This window comes from Dermochelys coriacea, chromosome 12 (genome assembly GCF_009764565.3).
Source record: "Dermochelys coriacea isolate rDerCor1 chromosome 12, rDerCor1.pri.v4, whole genome shotgun sequence".
NCBI classification, from domain to species: domain Eukaryota; kingdom Metazoa; phylum Chordata; order Testudines; family Dermochelyidae; genus Dermochelys; species Dermochelys coriacea.
In genome coordinates, this window is record NC_050079.1 from 24875634 (window position 1) to 24899182 (window position 23549).

The 23549-nt window shown below is 38.9% G+C and overlaps 1 protein-coding gene and 1 long non-coding RNA gene across 4 annotated transcripts in view; one reads left to right on the forward strand and one right to left on the reverse strand.

Moving 5' to 3' along the window:
• Positions 1 to 10908, forward strand: part of CHST8 (carbohydrate sulfotransferase 8) — a 205222-nt gene extending 194314 nt beyond the window's left edge. Inside the window, exons 2-3 of one of the 3 annotated variants that reach the window (XM_038368972.2) lie at positions 358 to 395; positions 4934 to 10908. In XM_038368972.2, the coding sequence (XP_038224900.1) occupies positions 358 to 395; positions 4934 to 6082 (1187 nt within the window). In that variant the 3' untranslated portion in view covers positions 6083 to 10908. Of the gene's footprint in view, positions 1 to 357; positions 400 to 4930 lie in introns of all 3 variants that reach the window. The other 2 variants (XM_038368970.2, XM_043494758.1) reach the window with 2 other exon arrangements.
• Positions 1 to 23549, reverse strand: part of LOC122456241 — a 237955-nt gene that overhangs the window by 194300 nt on the left and 20106 nt on the right. The gene's annotated exons all lie outside the window — the stretch shown is intronic.

Genomic DNA, 23549 nt, shown 5'->3' on the forward strand with positions numbered 1-23549 from the left:
GGGGTTGGACTAAGATGACCTCCTGAGATCTCTTCCAACCCTAATCTTCTATGATTGTATGATTTCACCTCTGCCTCAGTTTCCTCATTATCCCCATGAGAATAATGATATTTACCTACCCTGTAAAGCATTTTGAGTTCTACAGGTATAAGAGCTATACAAGAGCTAGGTATTATTACTATGGGCTATACATTGATATAAAATATTGCAGGTCTATTTAATATCATTGTTCTAATAGGGACTGCTCCTACTCACATTCTAGTTAATGGAAGAACTCTTATTGATCTCAGTGGTGCAAGATAAGCATGTCATGTATTTTTACCAAATATTATTGTAATTTTCCTTTTCTTTCTTTAGGGATAAAATATAACATGGGACCCCAACAACCCAAAAAAGTAAGTTCTTCAGATAAAAATGCAAGAAAATAGAGCAAGACATATTTGCAATACAGAATGTGGGAGAGAAGGCTCAGAGCGAACTATTAGATTGGAAGTAAAAGTATCAAACAGGAATGAAGCATTAAAGCTTTTCCCTGGCGTGCAAACTTTTTTATTAAAATACAAATTTGGTAAGCCATGAAAATTTAGTTTTATGGTTGTTTGCTGGACTAGATATTCCTAAAAGATACTGTAAACTTGAAAGATATTTGCATATTCATATTTGATATGAAATTTTATTGCTTAAAAGAATTGGTTGAGTGTCACTTAGAATATTAGAAAGAAAAATACTGGTATAATTGTGCCATCTAGTGGCTACTAGTTCATTCAAAGTAGCTGTGACCATATCTCTTTTACTTCTTTAAAGTTTACGGGATGAATGCAAGTACTTGAAAGAATGCTTGAATTTACCAGTTGTTTATCCAAATTCCAGGGGGAACTTAGTGAGATATAGTTCATATCGCTCCTTCTCTGCAGGTTCAACTTACCTTTCAAATAGGAGTGAATAGGAATTTTGTTCACAATTCAAATTATGACATTTGCTTATGGTGGAAATGCTAGTTTTAGATTCATCAGCAGCAATGTGGGGTGTTGGGTTTTTTGTGGGGAGGACTGTACCCTAGCATGGAATAAGTATGAATGATCAAATATAAGTCTGATTTCTTCATATGATTTCCACATCACTCAGTAAAGAGCAATATGCAGTAAATACAACGAAACAGCTGGCCATTTACATATACAAGACGACTGAAATATATGTTTGATGCATTTACATCAGGGTAAGTTTCTCAACAGAATAGCAATCAAATACTTGCATAGTCCCCACAGGCAACTATACACGGGAGTACCAGAATGAGTTGGTTTCCAAGTCAGCCTATATCACGTGGTAATAGTAATAGCAAAGCAGTAGGAAAAACTTTACACAGTCATTCTAGAAAAAAGTATAACTTTTTTTGAACAGTTACAAAAGGAAGCAAGTGTAGAGAACATTCTACTCTGTTTGGGTCTTAGTCAGCATACTGTATACAGAGAAATGAAGAGATAACCCAGACTGTGTTCCACCTCACCCTTGTTCCACTATTATGCACAGCTGCTTTTATAATTTGTTTAATACTGACTAGTTCTATTTTATTTTTGAACACAATTTAATAAGTTTACTAGCACAGTTTGGATTTTTGCTCATTACTTTTTTATGATGAATTTTGAAGCAACTTTTTCCAGAAAAAAGAGAAAAAGAAAAATCCATTCTCCTTTGAAGAAGGAACTTGGCAAAATATAGAAAATCAGTAGTGATGCCAGATGGGAATGTAGCCTGAGTTGCAGCTTCCCCTTTGTAACTGAGTGGCAGAAAAGGCTTGTTCTTATTCTTTGACAGCCTAATCTTAAACCCTGTGAAGATTTCTATTGGGCCACAGAGAGGCTAATCTAACTCCTATTGAAGTCAACTGGATGCTTTTTCATTGCCTTCAAGGGGATTGGATCAGGCCCAAACTGCAGATTCCTGCCTGTTCTCTCAACTGAGCAGAGGAAGAGCTGTGATGTCACTATGATAATTCGCAAAAGTGCTTCAGCATGAAGAAGAAAGAGAATACTCATTTCAAATCTAAAACTGATTTTTTTAAGTTTTGGGACATCTTTAATCATCATCAAGGAGCAGGTGAAAGATTGCAAAGATAGGAAAGATTGTGATTTGCATCACAGTTTACCTCTAAACGTTAAAGTATTTTAGGCTAAAAGTATTCACCAATTGAACAGCTATATCTGTATATTCCCTGCCCTCCCATTCCTCCCTCCATCTGAACTATAACATCTTTGGAAAACCACAGTTATAATAACCAGTTAAACAAAATTTTAGTCAAACCAGGAGACAGTTTTTCTATGATAATGCAAACATATCAATTAATTAAATAATTAATCCATACAATTCATCCCTAATCCCATTCTGGTGAGATAGGAAAATGGTCAGCAAGAGGCACAGACTGTCTTTGCTTTGCAACCACTTCACCATTTTTCACTCCAAAGAGCCAGATCCAAAGCTCGTTAAAGTCAATGAAAAGATTCCCATTGACTTCACTGGCCTTTGGATTAGGGCGATAATGAGAGCTATAACTTTAATTTTTTATAAACATTCACTTTGAAACACACTCCAACAACTAATGAGCAAACAAGTCAAAGTGAGGAAGTTCATTTCAATCAAGTGTGGGATTCTCCTTCTTCCTGACATGCCAAGCGTGTGAAATCATTTAAAGGTGAAATTATTTCAAGCCTCTATTAATAGCTATAATAAGTAGTAGTATTTTATGCTGAATAATGATTGCTTGCCAGAACTGTAACCTATCTGGGTCATCATATTCAGGCTCACCTGGATAATCTATGTTGTGTTCCTCTTGTAATATGTACACCTGTATTTTTAAAGACAGCAAGATCTTGCTGAGTGCAAGAAATGGCACAAATTGCTGCAGAGTGAGAATGTGTATAAGATTCCATCTCCCGGAACATGTCCTAAGGCAGATGGCTCATTTTCTAGGGGCTAGAGCATCATGCTCTAGCTAGTAACTGGAAAATGATTTCTCCTAGGGTGACATTCACCGCCATGCAGGTAGCCTGTACTGGTTGTTGCCCTACTTAAGCCTTCAAAACAAGGCTGATGCAGAACTTGAATGATGCAGCATCTCATTATAGGAGCAAATTTCACTCCTAGAGATACAGACAGAAATTTAGTTTAGGTGTGTCAAAATGGAAAGAACTTAATTTGCCTAGGCTGGGGACTGGAAGGCAATTAACCAGTGCAGCCTACTTAGAAAGACTAGGCAAGAGTGTAACAAGGGGGATCACGCACAATTTGTAGCGTATAGAAGATGAGTGGATTGTACCTATCAAGGACTCTTTGCATTCATCCATTGTCCTCCCCAAACTCCCTATATCTGCGCTGCAGCTCGGGCAGACAGACTTGTGTTGCGGGGCTCGAGATGGTATGGACGTTATGGCTCAGGCTCTGTCGCCTAGGGGATCGATGGGCTAGCTTCAGAGCTCCCATGTCCATACTGCTATTTTTAACATACTAGCTCAAGCCCCACCATTGCTGTCTGTCAGGGCCATGTGCAGAAATTTAAATTTTACTACTTTTGGAGAGGCGTGGTTCTCTACCCCCACAGCAGCCCAGGGGCCAGAGGAGATTGCTCTCCTCACCATGGCCCCAGGGTCGGAGGAGCTCACTCTCCACCCTGCAGCCCCGGGGCCAGAGGAGTTCTGTGTCCCCAGAGATTATTGGCTGGCCCATGCCCCTGCTTTCCCCCCCTCCCATTCACGCCCCTGTGCTGTCTACCTGGATTAGGAGATTCACTCCCAGCTGCAGTGTAGACATAAGGCCTATTTCAGGGACTCCCTGCAAGCCACATCCTCCCTCATGCCAAGGGTTCTGTATGTCCCCCATGTCCCGTTCCCACATACCATCATCCCCCACTCCCCTTCCCCCCTGGCAGGGACTCTGTGTGCACTCATATATCTCCCTCCCTCATCTATGTTCCTCCTCCCTGAGGCTCTGGTTTCTCCCCCCCATCTCTCAGTCCCTACTTTGCCCCTTCCTCCAACCAACCATTTAGCCCCAGGTCCCTGCCCCTCCCATCCTTCTGATACTTGCTGCTTCCCTCCTACCCTCATTCAGGGCTCCTCCCACACCAGCATCCCTGTTGTCCAGTGCTTACAGTGGTCTGAAAAAAAGTGTGGGGCCTACCATGTGTGCCCCTCAGAGGCTCAGCTTGATTTTTAAATGGAGGGGCATGCAACCCCCCTCAGTACACATACACAGACACACATACATACTCTCTCTCTCTCTCTGACTGCAGCTTCCCTGATAAACCCTCCCTGTGTCCTCATGCAACAAATTAAGGTAGCAACAATGGGCAGACAGAGATTCCTCTGCCTACAGCACCATGCAGTCTGAGGGCCTGGATATTCCTGTGAATCAGGCTCTTCTGGTATTTCAGTTTGCACAAAAATCAATAGGCTTGTGCCCATGATCCTAGAACATTTCCTGCAATTTTGGAATTGCTACAATGCATTCCAAAGTTATCACACCAGAGAAATGGCAACATGTTGAGTGTTAGTTCTTGCTCCATACAGCTAATTAATTCCTCCCCCTGCCCCTCCATTTCCAGTGAGTACAAGAGTTATTCATGCTATAGATACATAGTTCGGAGATGGATCCGTACCAGAATCCTGGATACAGACAACCCCCAAACTATGGGAACATTCCATCTGCCAGCTCAGGCTCACCTCTAGCTTTGATGTCTATGTAAACAAACCTAAAACAGAAACATACGGAAATGGAAAAGTCTAGTGCAGGAGCAGAGTCTCAGATGTGCTGCAATACATGTCATTTTGTAATTTAGCTGAACAGAGAGTCAATGAATAGATCTGCCATTAAACTGTACAAAGTATTTATCACTATTGATAACATCTCATTTAGTAATTTCTTGGGACTTTTCTTCCAGCAGGACTGCACTTCTAGCAACAATCAGGACATAAGAGTAAGAAAAAACTCTGCAGAGGAATTAGCAATGGGAAACCAGAAAAGTTCATTATATACACCTGTGAACGTACCTACTCAGTTTCAAAGTACAGACGGAAAGCAAAATATAATGTTTGTGATGAAAGACCACCAAAAAAAAGATGCAGAAATGAATCCTATCGGGCTCCACAAACGGAGAAGGAGATTTATAATTAAAAAGAGCCCTATATTGATTGCTATGAACAATTCTTCTCTCAACTTGCCTATGCTTAAATCTGAGGACAGAAACAACAACAATTGGAAAAGTCTCTATCAAATCCAAAGAGAAAGAAAGAGAATAATGAGAGATACTTGTTCCAAATACAAGAATAATAACAGAAGGATAATCACTCCTTATCACGTTTCCAGAATATTTGTAGAAGATAAATACAGAATTCTATACTGTGAAGTTCCAAAAGCTGGCTGTTCTAACTGGAAACGGGTACTCATGGTTCTCAATGGGTTGGCTTCCTCCACAAAAGATATACAGCATAACACAGTACACTATGGAAATTACTTAAAAAGGCTGGATGGGTTTGATCGCAAAGGGATTTATCACAGGCTCAACACTTACACCAAGATGCTTTTCATTCGCGAACCCTTTGAAAAGTTGGTATCCGCATTTCGCGACAAGTTTGAGCATCCAAACAATTACTACCACCCTGTTTTTGGAAAAGCTATCATTTCGAGATACCGTGTCAATGCCTCCAAAGAAGCATTAAGGACAGGTTCTGGAGTCAAATTTAAAGAGTTCATTCAATATCTTCTAGATGTACATAGGCCAGTGGGCATGGACATTCACTGGGATCATGTCAACAGGCTTTGCAGCCCATGTTTAATAGACTATGACTTTGTAGGGAAATTTGAAAGCATGGAAGAAGATGCAAATTTTTTCCTGCATTTAATTGGTGCTCCACAAAATTTAACTTTCCCTAAGTTTAAAGACAGACATTCCAACGAAGAACGAACAACCACTAAAATTACACAGAGCTATTTTGCACAGCTTTCCCCTGCTCAAAGACAACACAGTTATGATTTTTATTATATGGATTATTTGATGTTTAACTATTCAAAACCTTTTGAAGATTTATATTAGAAAGTAACAGACACTTCTATTTCATATCAGTTGAATTACATAATAGATACAGGTCTTGGTACACTGATACTCTAGAAGCACATCACTCTCATATTTTCTAAGAATAATCAGTGGATTCATGTTACATAGTAAAACTGATAGCTTTTCATGTACAAAATCTCATTTTAGAAAATTTACCATAAATAAAGAAACTGACTTTTACATTTGGCCTGAAACATCAAAGAAAAACGGGAAATAGAAAGTCCTTATGCCTCCATGTGGCGTCTCCTAGATGTTACCGTCTGTTTAGCAAAGGGTCAGTTAAAGAGCATTTCCACAGCAGCAAAAAATAAGTAACAGAGCATAAATGATTTACAATTAGTGACGTTTACATCTGCTCCTTAACTTCCTCCTTTAAATCAATTTTTCTACAGGTTCTCCATGTGATAATATACATCAGGGATCCTAAATAAAGCACATGATTTTCCATTCTGGTGGTTATTTGTGTTTGCATTGGAGGGTGGCAAGAAGAGTGGGTGAAGAGGTGGGGAAAGCACCTGAAATCCTGTGGTGGATCCAATAGTCTATTAAAGTCCTAACTGTTATGATGAGCTCTTTAAAATACCATAAGATAAAGAAAACAAAGTGCTGTTTCATTAACAGTTTTACAGTTCCTTGCAATCCGCAATGCATGCAACCATATACCAAGAAGGCCTTATAAATTTGAAGCTGGACACAGATTTCTAATTACTTTCTGTGATTACCAAATTAATTAGATAAGAGAAACTTTATTACAATTACAATACAATGTTCAAACATGTTCTAGTGAAAACATTAATACTTAATGACCATGTGAGTGCAGTGTTAAAGCAGATGTTGCAATTCACAGAGTGAGGATGTATTGTCTCCCTTCCGTATTCCCCTTATGCCACATTAATCTGCAAGAAGATAAAATGCAAAGGAACATTTACATCTTTATGCATGTTATTAAGATTATTTTAATCCTTTGCATTAACAAATCTTTAATTTAATCTGTATAGTCACCAGGAATATCAAATGTTTCCTTTAAAGTGGCAAATAAATGTAAACGCAACTTCTTGCTCATCAGGGTACTTTTTATCGCTACAAACAATAAGGCTTTATTTTGGTTAAAATCAGATTTCAGTTCACAGCAACAAGCAGAGCATATTTATTTGTGGTTTCATTTTGTTCATCATTTTCTATATTTAACTGTAGTTTTGCTGTGTTTTCTCTCAAGTAGAAACCTCCATGAGGTTCAAATGTTGGAGAGTTACAACAGCAGCAGAACATCCATGTTAACTTTATACAAACTATTGCTGACTATATGTGGCTAATTAATTAGCTGTACTGGTTTTGAGGTCAATGCTATTTTCAGTTAGGTGAGCACATTTGAATCAGTATCCATTAAGCAATCCAAAAATTGTAAGCCTCAGTTATAAGTCATGCTAGGTTCTGTACAAACATTGGCTAATGCAGACCTCAAGAAGAGCTCTGTGTAAACTTGAAAGCTTGCATCTCTCACCAGCAGAAGTTGGTCCAATAAAAGGATTACCTCATCCACTGTGTCTAACAAACCTGTATAAGACATTCTTTGCTCCAAAGAGCTTACAATTTTAGAACTCAATACTGCAAACATTGACATACATGCATAATTTTACACACTGCAAGTATTTCCATCAGGGTCCCACTAAAATCATCGTATTTTAACTCTATCTTAATTTTTTTTAACAAAAGGACAAATATGAATACAATATTTTTTATTGACAAAAGGTCTCACCCCCCCCAGCATGATTTCTAAAATGTCTGCCATTAAAAACTGAGAATATACTTTAAAAAAGTTCCTTGAATGTTTTTCACTCAGAAAAAGTTTTACAAGTATCTATGTGTCTAGCATCCCATTGACAGAGCCTTGCAAACCTGCGTATATCCTTTTTATATCTGCGGATCACAGATTTGATGCAGTAACAAATTTTGTATACACACATTGAATACCCTATTGAAGTCAATGGGAAAAATCAGGATTGAAGATCAGGTTTTTAAAAGTTAAACACATTCTTAGATGTTTTGCTGGATCTGAGCTAAAGTGCTCAGCACATTGCAGGATTAAGCACAGATAGAGGTGTTTTATTCAGTGGATCCTACAGAAGTTTATGCATGTAAATTCCTGAATTTAAAATAAGAGACACTGCAAATTTAGGTCTAGGCAATAGTAATTTAGGCAGCAATGTAGCTGAAAATGCCATTCTTCATTATTACACCTTCCTTGGAATTCAGTCCATGAAAAAAAAAAGAGGTGTCTCTCTAATCAACATGATTAGGTTTGGCTATAACTCGAGGAAATCTGGAGGAGTCACTAAGAAAAACAAAGAGGATGTGATAAGGTCTGAGCTCATTTTCTCTAAATGGATGTAATTTACTCATTTTGGATTTGACCCTGCAAGCTTCCAAAAGGATCACAAAGAACCAGAGCATTCAATATGTGATTGCTGCCCCTCCAGATACACTTCTGCATAGTGCTGAACCCTACTCACTTGCCTGAATGGGAGCACATTCTCATTAAGAGAAGCATTGGGCTTGTATCTTCATTCAACACAGTTATACCAGTATAGCTTATTCCCCTTCCAATATGGGGATATGCTATATTTTATAAGTGTCTTTATTTTGGTATAATTGCATCCAGACTGGGGGGTTGGGGGGGTTACCGATTTTACTATACCAGTATAGCTAGATTGGTACAATTTTTGGGTGTAGACGAGACCTGAGAGAATAGAGATTTGGGCATTCTTACCTTAGAGCAACACTTGGTTAAACTTTCTCTGGTCTCCAGGGAAGGCAGCATTTTCTGCTGTGCTGATTTGGGTCATGCTAAGGGACCCACAAGAACGGCTATTTATATGCCAGTAGAATTGGTCGAAAAATTAAAACCTATTTTGTGAAATACTTCTAAATTTTGAAGCTGCTTATATTTTGAAGCATACAAGGTGGACCCATTTATCATGTAAAAAGTCATACCTTTTATTAGTGTCCCCTCCCATCTGTTCCCCTCCCCCCCCCAAAAAAACCCATTAACCATTTCAATAAAAAAGGGTGGGGGGGAGGGGAAATTCCACAAAAAATGAAATGTTTGACATACATTTTTTTGTGAAAAATGTTGTTTAAAAACAAGAGGCCGTTAAAGGAAAAACTCTTCATTCAAAAAAAATTTGACCAGCTGTACACAGCACCAACTGATATAATTAATATGATATTTCAAGAATGGCAGCTCCCCATAGCATGGAATCTGCTATATATTAGACGGCTGGTTTGTTTGAGTATAAGTTTGTTAGCTGTGGGTGGTTTGTTGGTTGGGGCCTCTTACTTCTTACTGACCATAAGCAGTGTGGTTGGAGAGTGTTTTAATGGGCAATGAAATATATATATATAGATATATATAGATATATATATAGATATATAGATATATATATATAGACACACACATATACATATACACACACACACACCCCGAGAAAAGAGGGGAGGGGGAACTGTATTAAGAAATGGAGAAAGCTGATTGCCCAAAGCCAATAAGGGGTGGAACCAGGAAACTATAAAACTGAGCAGCAGGTCCTAGCTCTCACCCCAGTTAAAGAGCCCAATTAATTTGATGCAGATCAGAAACTCAGTCTGAGGTAAGAGTATATTTGGTCAACATTTTTAACCAAAATAAATGTACCTGCTGGAAAATGTGGTTTCATGTAAATTGAAGTGTTTCATAAGAATGTCAGTTTTAACTATTGCTTATTTTCCAGTTGGGTGATTTGAAATGAAAAATTCCACTTTGACATCCCAAAATCTTCTTATGGAAAAATGTTTAAGGTTTCATTTTTGACATTTCCAATTCAAACTTTCAGAATTTTTCATTTTGCAAAAATATTTCCAATATTGCAGTTTTTCCTCCTGATTGGGAATGTAAAGTAATTTTGAAGTGTCAAAATTTCCATCAAAGGAAAATCCCATTTTTTTAAATGTCTCTAGTTAGGAATTCAGTCAAGCTGAAGATCTAGTGCTGCTTATATCTCCAGTTAAAGGTTTTTGCCAGATGGTTTCTTGCCCTTAAAAGGTGCATTTTATAAAGCTGCATCCTCAAAGTTTGGTAGTAAAAGCTGTAATTTAACAGCCCTTGACAATCCTTCTGTACTATTTAGTGGGTAATTTACCAGCAATGTATATAAATAAGCATTCCTGAAATATTTTAAGATTTGCTGCATCTCAAACTCATTATAAAATGTATAAGACAAATTCTGTTCCCTTGGAAAAGTGCATAAGTGTTTGAGAAACAATATAATGAAACAATGTAATGTTCTAGCTTGGTTTTGCTGAATCAAAAATGCTTGCTTAATAAAGCTGGCCCTATGGCTCAATGTCATTTATAAAAATGTAGAGATATTGTGATCTAGCAATATGAACAAGGGTACCAACAGGCGAAATGGTGGAGTGGGAGCTTGGTTATCTTTTAAAATGCCTAAGATCTTTTGTAATTAGCATCATTTCTAGGCTCCCAGCAAACTCTGTTCTCCTGTACGTCTGTACAGTATAAACCAGTTTTAACACATTACTATTTATCATCAGCAAAGTGCTCAGCCCAACACAATATGCAAAAAGTAAAGACAGTCCCTTCCTGTCCTAAAGAGCTTACTGTCTAAAGATAGGAAATCCACATGAGGAGATAACTTTTGTTTCGTCATATTGTTTAGTTCCTCCCATTTTGATGCAAGTCATTTTTCAAAGGCCTGATGGAGGTTTTTAGGATGTATCTGAAGGAAGAGAAGGTAACAAAAGCTACATTCAGAGTTCCCCCTCAGATACCTTCATGTTTTCTTTCAAATAAAAATGAGTGAAAATAATGACAATAATAACGTGGAAGAGTATCTATTGAACTAAAAGTACTAAAAGTCTTCACATTTAAGTCTTCTTCTTTGTTGATACTCCAATCATACCTAACTAGTCAAGACAGACCTACAGTGTTTAATGCACTGCCTTTCATGTTTTCAATATCCATTCCCACATAGATCTATGTACACACACAGCACACCTGCATCCAACACTGGAATCTCTTCTGCTAGTTTTACACTGATGTAAATCAGTAACTCCATTAAAGTTAGTTACAAGTGTGTATACACACTGTTCACTCTATATGTGAGCCTACGGATATTTATAATAGATATATGCATGTATGATACGCATGATAAAGCCTTGGCAAAGGATTGCCTCCATCATGTGTACACTATAAATAGAGATCAATATTCAATATCAGCATTCACAGATGCTCCAGAAAAAAGTCTTCCGTGCATTAATTATCTTGGGGAGAATACATAAGTCAGCTGTACAATCATTTGAGTGTGTTTTTTCTTGGTTATTCATTCATTAATTTGCCATGTTATCCTGAGGTATTATGCCAGATCTTACAGGCTTTTTTTTTTACACTATCGTTATTATTCTGTTATGCAATTTGCTTGGACTAATTTTTTTCCTTCCCCAAAAACCAACCAGTTGCATAGGTATCTGGACAGAATTTTGTTGGCCATATGGAAAAGAGGTATAACTAAATAAAGGAATAACACAAATCCTAATCTGACCTCTACACTTTATACTCCACCAATATCAAAGCAGTAACATTTGCAGGCAGCCACGGTAGTTTATTTCCACAGCACAGTGTGGGAAACAAGTAACAGCACAATTTGTTCATGTTCATATTGCATTAAGAGATTATTCTTGTGTTGATGAAGCTATTGTGGTGACTTCAAAGCTGAGGCCTGCACACACTTGAACAAGGGCTCAATAAGTGTCTCATGCCTCATATGTCAAGATGCATACAATTCGTTTTCTTCCCCAAGGCAGAACTATAGGTGAAGAACATCCCTTAACTCTATCCATTAGGTTAAAGCAACTGAGCCTAACAGGCAGACCTGTAAATAAATATTTCTATATCTTGAACGAACTCCAAGGCTGTACTTTAAGGAGGATGTATTGAAACTCAAGCATAAGAAACAATCAGAATTTGTTCGTATTGGCTCCCACAAGTATGGGTGAGGAGATCAGGTTTAATGTTTAGAATGGACACTCAAGCCAGGCCTATTCCTAGTTCTGGCTGCTGAGTGACCTTCAACAAAAAAACTTCAAAAACAGACTCCAACGAGAGACTGCTGAATTGGAATTAATTTGCAAACTGGATACAATTAACTTAGGCTTGAATAGAGACTGGGAATGGATGAGTCATTACACAAAGTAAAACTATTTCCCCTTGTTATTTCTCCCCCCACCCCCACCCCACCCCTCACTGTTCCTCAGATGTTCTTGTTAACTGCTGGAAATGGCCTACCTTGCTTGTCACCATGAAAGGTTTTCCTCCTTTCCCCCCCCTGCTGCTGGTGATGGCTCATCTTAAGTGATCACTCTCCTTACAGTGTGTATGATAAAACCCATTGTTTCATGTTCTCTGTGTGTGTAAATAAATCTCCCCACTGTATTTTCCACCAAATGCATCCGATGAAGTGAGCTGTAGCTCACGAATAAATTGCTCAAATAAATTTGTTAGTCTCTAAGGTGCCACAAGTACTCCTTTTCTTTATGTTAGGCCAAAGTTTTCCAGAATAGCCATGGATTCTGGGTGCCTCTATTTTTGAGTTTCCAGCCTGAAACATATTAGGCCTGAATTTCAGAAGTGCCAAGCATTCACATCTCCCATTGATTTGGCCAGCAGCAGTTTGACTTCCATGCTTGAGTTTATCCCATGAAGTGACCACAGGGGCAGCTTAATTAGCATTTGCCAAGTTCTTTCAGGGATTTTAAAGCAAAAAACTAGGTAAGTGCCAAGTGTCATAAAAGGCAACAACATTGATAGGGAAGACTGTCACATGAGTCATATTGGAAGCTGACAATCCGTCTGGATAATCAACGCAGTGAAGAAATATTCTCTTTTCAAAATCAAGTTTAAGCACATCAGCTGCCTCATAAATGCAAGTCACATAAATTGCACCTGCTGCTGTCGGGGCCAATCTGATGGGAGTAGTTCTTCAGAAATATTTTGTGAATTGGCTGAAATAAGAACACCAGCTAATTAGTTTAAAAAAATCTTTCAAAGCCCAGTGTGTGCATACAGCTGCTACTGGAAAATTAACACAGATGATAAATATATATGTAGCCAATATCTCCTGCATAGCCTGATCTTTGACAACATTACCCAAGAAAACTTTATATTACAGTGATTTGTTTAATTCATTTTATCCAGTGGAACAGACAAATGAGCTCTTCCTTACGCATCTGTCACCCATTTCCAGTTGTGCTATTGACTCTCTTCTTGAGCATTTAATTTAACAAATTTGTCTCTAGTGTAATTCTATTAAATTTATACCACATAAAAGCACCCCATCTTTGATAATTGGGTTCCTCTCCATTCTGATTCTACCACAGCAGGAGTCCTGGACTGTGTTCCATACTCAGCTACATAGGATTCCCCTTCAAAAATGATAGTGATATTTTCTGTTGATATCCCAGTTGTGCAAGGATTTAAAGTGAGATTGTCAAAATATGAAATTAGAGATGAGCGTGAACAGCCAAGTTCTGATCTACAGCCAAATTTTTCCAGTTTGTAGGTGCTCTGATTTGGGATTTGTCCAGACCCATCCCTACTTGGGGCATGAAAATTCACTGTTCTCTTCCCTCTCATTCACACCCAAACATGTGCAATTGCAGAGGGTGTTAAGATTAATTTCAAGTAGTTGAAGCATCAGCATATGAAGTAGTGACACAAGACTACACTGTCACAGCCTGCACCAATCCATGCCGCACTAATGAAGTCAGCTTCTTAGCTAACAAATGAATTGTCCAGGCTACCATTCACCTTTGGATTTATGAATTTGATATGACATGAACAAAAAAAATAATTTTGCCATTGTTTTAAGTGTGCACTCAAGGACATTTAATCAATGTAACCTATCCAGCTCCCATGATGTAGCCACACACAGAACTCCCGTGAATATCAGCATGCTTACACATACAAGTCCAATACTGATGAAGACCATGAAGGGCACCTTTATAGATGACTTATATGATGATAATGGTCAGAACAAATTTTAGGCTTAATTCTGCAGTCTTTGAGTAAAAAAGAGTGCCACTGCAGTCAATCACAAATGAATGTTTTATTTAGCCTTTAAGACATGGGACTAGGCAACAGACCTCCTAGGTGCCACTGAATCGCTATGGGACCTTGGACACAATGTGCTTGAGTTCCCCATGGGCAATATGGGGATAATACTTCCATCCTTCACAGAGCTATGGTAAGACTTAAACAGTGTTTTTAAAGAGTTTTGCATTTCAGCAGCACCTTTCATCTGATGATCTCAAAGTATTATTCATCCCTAGTAATATATAAGGACAGATAAAAGGAGTTTCGCTTTTATTGAAACATTTTTTCAGTAAGATCTTACTTTTTCCTTTTTGAAAAAGGACACAAAGCAGTGCCAAACACAAAGCACCATGGTTAGTCACCATGACCTCACCAGTCTTTGAGCAATGAAAAGAAGACATGGAGGAGCAAGAGGCATGATATTTATATAACCTGGTGCTAGATTTCTGCATTGAAATCCATACAGACAAATCCTATCAAAATGACAGTGCACTCAAGCTGCTATTCGCTGATGCCTACCACTGTATTGTATATTTTTCCTTTCACTAGGAACTCTTTTCCCCTAGCATAGACCCCTCTAAACTAGAAAAATACCCTGTTAGCAAACTCATTTATCCACATTTGTCTCTGCAAAAAGGCTGTTAAACACCATTACAGATGTTAGTTGGTTATGGTCAACCTTAGGATATGTCAAGGTTTGAATTAGAAGGTTACCAGTGCTCTGTTTAGTGCTCTGTGAAGTATATGAGATGTTCTCCAGTAGTTTACTAATGCCCCTTCTGCCCTGCCTTATCTTTTAATCACCAAAACTGCTGACAGTTTTAAGTTCAAGAAGCAGATCAGCAAGTTAAAAGTGCACTACATGCTTTGCCCCAACCATGGACTGAGTTTTTCACTCTAGCCTTTAGTGAAGAAAGTGTATGCTGACTAGCCGGAAAATATTTCTCAACTGAGGAATAGTTGCCAAGGGATGGGATGCAAGCAGCATTGCTAAAGTAATTTGAAAAGACAGGCCAAGCAACAGAGAATATGCTACGAGGTAGTCTGGCAAGACGCTACCAAGCCTGCACTCCCCAGAAGCCTGGTGTTGAGGATACAGGGAGAGGACCACCACCAGATAGATACAGGATGCAATCCTAGTATCTTTCCACGTTTTGCAAATTAAACTGTCCACTTGGGCTATATGCTTGCATATTGAAGGTTGGATTCTCTCAGATATAGCATGCCGTGCATCTGGTCTAATGCTGATGTATCATTGGGAAATAGATGAGCAGCTGCAGGTGTTACAGATCTGAAAGTGGGATATGACCCCACATTTCTTCCAGAATAAATTTTAAGTCTTCAAAGATATTCAGCACCACAAAATCAAGTTCAAACTCAACTATATACATCCGTACTCTAGTTCTGCTAGGTCACTGACTGGTCAGTAGTTAAAGCATATATTTTCTTTCAGAGATACAAGAAATTCCAACTTCCAGAAGAAACAATCCAGGCTGACCCAAAGTTAAAGCAATCATACCATGCTGCTAATTGTATATTAAAAAATGTTTACCTGATCAATTTTTTTTCCAATTTATCACTATATTCTGAATATCTTGATTATCTAACCCTTATTAATGTGAGACAAATGATGTTGGTCTTGTAATTGGATTTCAAAAGTGAACCCTTATAGGAGTGAACCCATGGCATTTTTTAAATGTATGATCAGAGGGAAGATAGTTTAGCCACAGGTAGAATCTTAACTTTTAAGAAATGACAATACAAGTTTTTGTTCCAGTTATGCCATTTGTTCTTTGTTTCCAGTTCAGTATTTCCATTGTGGGATTAAAGTAATGATCATGCAGCTCATTGTACCATGATGATCTGGAGGTATTTGATTTTTCCAGTATTAAACTAGCCAGGCCAAATCCTGACTCTTTCACCATGAGTTATATAGTTTTCAAGACTAACGGAAGTTGATTCTAACAATGAAATATATTTAAATGAACGTATCGGCTGGGACATTCAAAAGGCAGACAAGGGATTTTTGCACACAACTCCCATTGAATTTCATTCTGAGGCAGGTTCCTAAATCCCTTTCGTTCCTTTGAAAATACCAGCCATAGGCTCCAATGTCTTCAGGATACCTTATCATTGGCTTGTCTCTGAAGAGCTCTTAATTGAACAGAACGCTATTGGGAAATGAGTACGCAATTCCTTACGACTGGCTACACAGAATGTTGTAGCCTTTTGGAGGCTAATCTGCATGTTATGTTTGCAATCTTCTAAATCCTGCAAATCCTAGAAGGCTGTGGAGACCAGTTCTGTGGAAGGCTCACCTATATCATAGAACAAAAGCTTACAAAAACTCCTGTTCCTAGAAAAGAAGTGAAAGGGGCAGGGTAGGACAGATTGAGTGCATGTCAGTGTCAAATTGTGAATGCCATTTTGATTCTCACCTTCGTAGTAACCCTCATCCTCTTTGCACTGTAGCCTCCACATTTGTTTAAGACATCCAGGGTGTGCGTTGAAAACCAGTCTAATCTTGATAAAGTCAGACACTCCTAGACACGGTCTGGTCCCACCAGTGTTCAATCAGCCTGGAACAAGCCTGTTTTCAAGTTAGGAGTTCAGGGAATTCACTGGGCTAGGGAAAATCACAAACTCCAGCCATGGAAACAAGCATCCAACATTAGAGAGAGTATTTCTACCTCAGAGTAGGGAATAGGTGCCCTAGCTGTGGACTGCTTGAAGTTCATGCTGCCTCCCTCGGCCACCAGTGGTAGAGAGTCACTTTGCGTGCTTCAGGGCATTTATTTTTTGACTAACAAAGCTTGGAGCAAGCACTGACTGGCCAGAGATGACTCTGCAACAACAATTTAAAGAAGAGTTACAAAGGATGCAGTGAAAACCAGTTGACTCTTGCCTTTTACTTTATCCCGTGCTACAGGAATGAGAGAGCTTATGATGAAAGGCTATAAAATTAGCACAAAAAGGAAAATACTACTGTGCACACTGTTTGGTCAGGTCAGCTGTGTAATTCACTGCCACCGCAGCCAGACACTCGCTTTATAAAAAAAAAAAAAAAAAAAGGTCTGAATAATTTTCCAACAGTAGGCACTTGTAGCTAGGCCAGCTAAGATAATGAGAAGGGAAATCAAAGCTCATGCCTCAAGACATAAAATGATTGCTTATGTGGGGATTAGGAAGGAACTCCTCCCCAACCCACACACACACACACACACATGCAGCATAGCACAATTGCTAGGCGTATTATGAAGGGTTTTCATATTTGCTCTCCCCTGAAGTATTAGATATTGGTTACTGCCAAAGGCAGGATTCCGAACTAGATAGAGCAGTGGCCTGATGCTCTATGGCAAATCCCATGTAACTTTTTCTGGAATCATTTCTATGGAATCCAAATGCCTGAAAGAATCTGGACATTCTACTGGCTTGATTGGTAACAGAAGATATAAATTATTCATATAAAATATCTTGCTGCAGTTTTAATGTCTTCAAAGTCCAATGTTCCTATTTTGAAGAAGATGAAGTATGGAAATAAGGTTCTAAAATTTAATTAAGTTTCTAAACCAAGAGCATTTAAATTGTAACTCTTCATGCTACAGGTATTTAATAGGATTATTATACAAAAGAGATTGCAAGGCTTTTACTATCTGTTCTTTTAATAAATTTGAGTGATGTTAGAGGATGCTGCCCTCATCTGGTGGCACCTTACTAAGAACCACCTGAAACAGCTCTAGTTCATACAGTGTGGAACTGCCTCAAAGATGAAGTGAGAGAAAATTATAACTGTAAGAACTAATAGTACTAACATGTAACCAAGCGCACTAGTTGCATGACTGAGACTGCCCAAGAGTCAAGAAACTTCATGATTTTTCTCTCCCCCAGTTCAAGAAACCACTATTACTCCATAGCAACAGATGTTACTCCCCCCACCATCCCTGAGGATCCAGCTCCCTCTAATTAATCCAAGGTGAAACAATACAGAGATCAGTGATGAGGGGTGGTGTAAATATGTATGAATCTGAAATCACAGTGAGTAAGATAGAGGCACCATATGTTCTAAGTCCCCATCATGGTAGTGGAGAAATGGGAAGTGCCAGGCAAAGCCGTGCAATAGGCTCAGAAGATCTATTTTTCTCCAATCCTCTGGAATATACACCTTCCTGTAGCCCTATACTTCCTCCCCATTGCTGTTCTTCCCTCATTCTTATTAGAAAAATCAAACTCACCCCCGCCCCTCCCCCAAAAAAGCATGCTTGTACCTGCAAGGTTGTATGGACAATAAGTGCAGAGTTTACTATGATTTCATGTGCAAATAGAGCATTTCCATGTATAAATGGTCACTGAGACATTTAAAGACCACTTGAACCCATAACTGTTTATTTGCACTTGCAAATATCCAATTGTATGCAAATGCAATAATTTTTCATTAAAATTATGCATACAATTTCATCTCATTGATGTGCAAGATTCTAGCTGTAAGGTATAGTATGCAGCTTGGTTCCAAGCCATGCATCCTATCTGCTGGACTACATACAAAACAGGCCCATAAGGGTGATGATTTACCAGGTGAAACTTAAATAAGCCAGATCCTCATAATTTTCATTGGTGGTAAATTCTCTTTCCTTCAGGGGAAGTGCCTCAAATCACAACCCACCCACTCTCATTCAGCATCGCAAGGTAAGCTGACTTCTTCCTTCTCTCAGCTGGGTATTAAGTTTGTCAGCTATGTTTTCCTGTTTGAGTCCATACTGAGCTTACTGTATTGTCATCCAATTGCGACGTTAGTTCTGCCGCTCCCATTTCTCTCTCTTGATTGTCTCCAATGGCTCTTCCTTTACCTTATTCTGAAGGTATTAAGGCACTAACAACCATTTTTCTCTACTTGGTCTTAGACTGATATTAAGTTTAAATGTCGGTCTTGAAGGAATGTTTTCAGTTTTCAAAGGAAATAGCCATTATTTTTCATCCCAAGAAATTGAAACATCAAGACTAAAAACACCCTTCATAAACTTCCTAGCAGTGTTGAATGATCTAGCAGCTGCCCAACGGAAAATGGTGTCCCAGTAATACAGAAACTGTGCTGCTAGAAATGTCATTTCTAAAACTGTTGATCATTAGTTGAACATCATAGATAAGGGTCTTTTTAACCAGAAGCGCTGGAATAACTCGAGAGGGTGACTAAAGCCAGTGAACACAATTTTTCCTATAATTACTGCATAATGAAACTAATTTCTTTTCACCCTGGATGCCTTTCACCTCTTGCCAGCAGCATTAATGTAGAATATGGATGTTAATAATGAGGAAAGTAAGAACTGAGTATTTTAAAATCTGAAGCCTTACTTTAATGGTGTTCAACATAGTAAGTATGCAATATAATTAGGCTTGGCAGATTCATTTTTGCGGTTTTTTAAAATAATTGTGATAGATAATATAGACCTTTAAACTTTTTTTTTATTTTTATCTATTTAGATCTTCACAGCTGTGGGAAGTTATGGGGGCAGATAATAGGAAGATCAGGCAATCATTTAAGGACAGATGTTGAGATTCAAAATTATCAACATGTCAAAATATACAAAGTAAGCATCCTTCAATCAAACTGCAGCAGCATTTTTCTTACTTTGCCAATCTGTGAATTTTTATTACATTGGATGGAAATATTTTCTCTTCTGTGTGCAAACCAAAATTGACATTTTACATTTACCAATAAAAATACAATCATTCTAAGCCTAAATATAATAATACAACTGCTTTTTACGAATTCAAAGGATGCACTCAAAACAGCAATGTGATATCATACTGAAGATATTTAGGACACTAGTTGGCACCTTTGTACATTCTCTTATTTATATGTACTTTAAATAAGCAGCATAATAATGCAGCTTATTCAGTTTAAAAGGCCTTCTACACACTAACAATATTCTGGTCCCTTAGGACACGTCTCACTCTTTCAACCTCCCCAGTATTCAAAAGGGGTACATTGACACACTGAGCAAGTTACGCTCATGCTCCTAGAGCCGTGCAGAGGATGGAAATTTCATGTCAAACATTTTTAAGTTTGGCTTTGTTTTGAATTTGAACAAAACCCAACAATTTCAAAATCTTCCATGCAATAAAATTCCAAACAAAGATTCATTTTGGATCAATTGAAACATTGTTTCAATTTGACAGGATATTGAATTATACCACATGCACTCCTCCATCCCCACAACAAACCCAGTTTTTTTGCAAAATTAAGTTTGTGAAATCAGCAATTTTGGGAAGCATTTAGATTTTAACAGAACTGTATTTTTTGATGGAAAATGGCTCCATCAAAGTTTTTCCAACCAGCTCTATATTCTCCCTTCTAAAATCACTATGTCCAATTTCTGTTCAGTTATTTTCACCCACCTCCCACAGCATTCAGTGGGCATATGCTTTATCTGAATCAAGAACTTGGCCCCTTTTTAAAAATCTGTGCATAATTTAAAACTACCCCAGGAAAGCTTTAAAATGACACTCTGCACACAGACTTACACTAAATTATTCCATAGGACAAGTCTGATTATTTCTTAAGAATGTCATGCGGTCCTACTGTACTTCTCTCCCATCATCTCATGCATTTGCCTGGTGCCTTTTGTCCCAAGACATTTTGCATTACTGGAATTATTTCATCCACTACTGAAATGCTGCCTCTTCTGGGACAAATACAGGAACTATGATAATTTAGGATAGTCTAGGAAAAACAATACCATATATAACTGAAACCTCAGGTAAATGTAGGTATGGTACAGGAAGCTGAAATCCTTACTCATCTAAAGTAACACATCTAGGGTGGGATTTTTAAAACTGACTTAGGAGAACTGGACTTGCAATGGAACTTGTGCTCTCAAGTCAGTCAGGCACTTTTGAAATCCCACTCCTTAATGCCAGTTTTACAACCTCTCCATTTGTGATGCCACCTGAAGTGACCCTTTACCCCATACATTCAGCACTGACTGGAGGGGAAGATATTGCCTATGGATCTGCCCGTGGAAGTACCAATGACACCCAGCTCTGCCTTATTTCATTGATGGTAGCTAGATCAAGGCCTCAGTGAACCTGCTCACCTGGAACTGGACCTGTAGAAGCAGAATTAGTGACTTAAGGAGCAGAATTAGGACTTCAGAATGGTTGGTTACAGCCCAGGACCTGTTGAAAATATCTTGTCATCCTAATACTTGGGAAGAAGTCTCATGTTGGAGTAACACAGGGATCCAACAATATAGCAGGAAAGAGCCATAAACATTTCTGTACTGAATGTGCAATCCATATGCCTGGAGTTGGTGTCATCCCTATTGGAGACAGAGACTGCCTCCAGTGAAGAGGCTACAAACAATTATGCTCCATAACTATGGAGTGAAGAGCAACTACAGTGTGAGGATGTCACCTGTAAGATTTATACTGACATTAAATCATGAAGCTCACAAAGAAAAAGCAAGAGAATGAGTTGTGGCTTTCAAGCAGACAAACGAATAGAGGCTCACATAGGATAACAACTGGATCATGCTCTAATAAACCATGGCTATACAAACACCCACACACACGCCCCTCTGCCAACTGCATGCCTGCAGCACAGAGAAGAGAACTCATATCCTCTGCTCCAGAAAGACATCTGCTCCTCCTCTACTACTTCAGATTCTTCCAATCTCTAGATATTACAGATCACTAAGTAGGGCTTACAGCAGATACATATTTTACAAACTCCAAGGCAATGGAAGAGGAGACAGCTACAAACCAATCATGAATATTGATCGTCAGAATGCTTTAGACTCATCAGGGGCTGAATCCTGTGCATCCTTGTGCAACACTCAGCACAAACTCAAGGCTGTTGCAGCACAAGTGAGCAGTGGCTATGTATGTGTACAAGTAAGGGTAAAGCCTAGGTGTAATCCAGTGTGCTCATCTTGAGCTCTGTGTGTATCCACTCACTTAAAAGGTAATAAGGGGTGGAGTGTGGATTAAGAACAGATGTGTCTAGGCAGATGTTGACATAAACATGATCCTCAACATGCAAATGAGCTTCTTAGTTCTGTACTCCCCTCTCTGGTTTTATCCTTGCTACCAGGCAGGAGTAGCTTGTTAGCCACACAGCATCATCTTCATTAACACAGGGCTAGGTTCCCCTGCACTCTGTCCTGTTCAATGTTTTAAATTTGCACTAATATTTGCAAAACTCAGCCCCTCTGATGTGCAGGATAAAGCTGTACATAATTCTTCTTCCCAGGTAAAATGTTATGATCCCCATTTTACTGATGAGGAAGCTGAGGGAGAGGGGTTAAGGCTCTTGCTCAAAGCCAGAGACTTAGCTCTGGTCTACACTGTGGGGGGATTGATCTAAATTACACAACTTCAGCTACATGAATAAAGTAGCTGAAGTCAACGTACTTAGATCGACTTACTGTGGTGTCTCCACCATGGTGAGTCAACTGCTGCCGTTCCCCCATCGACTCTGCCTGCGCCTCTCGCAGCACTGGAGTACAGGAGTTGACGGGAGAGCGCATCTAGACTAGACGTGATAAATCGATTTCCGCTGCATCGATCGCTGCCCGCCAATCCAGCAGGTAGTGAAGACAAACCCTATGTAATGGACACAGGATGTTCTAGATAATAATTAGTCCTGCCTCAATGTTTGGGACTGGACTAGATGACCTATAGAGGTCTCTTCCAGTCCTACATTTCTATGATGAGGAGCAGGAAGACTATAACAGTTTCCCAGGGAATAATGACAGGTGAGAGGTACAACAACCACCAAGAATCAGCCAACAGGTTGGTTTTGGGGTGTTGAGTCCATAAAACGTAAAGGCACAACAAAACAGGAAAACAGAAAGGAAGAAGGAGAAGTCCTGTCTTTGGGGACACCAGCATTTAATGATGAAAAGAAAGTTACTGAAGAGGGTTTTCTCTCTTTGTGGGGGGGGGAGGCATGGCAAGGGTCACATGTGTTTGGAGGTGTTAGTGTATTGTTTAAGTTAAGACTAGTGGGCTCATGGGACAGAGGGAGTACAAGTTCCATACCCAAGAGGCCATTACAGTAAGAAGTTCAGATATTAGGTGATGGAATCCTTAAAAGGTGGGTGGTGGCAGAGCCCAATTAACCAGCCCAGAGACCTCACCCATAAAGCAGGTCAGCAATTTCATGTACATATTCTCTGAAGCTATTTGAAATAACCAACTTATAAACCTCAAAGCACTGGTCAAAGTCCCCACTGTTCTGAGCAGTGAGTCAGTTTCCTAGTGTAGATGGGGCATAAGGGCACACACCATAGCACAGGACAGTCA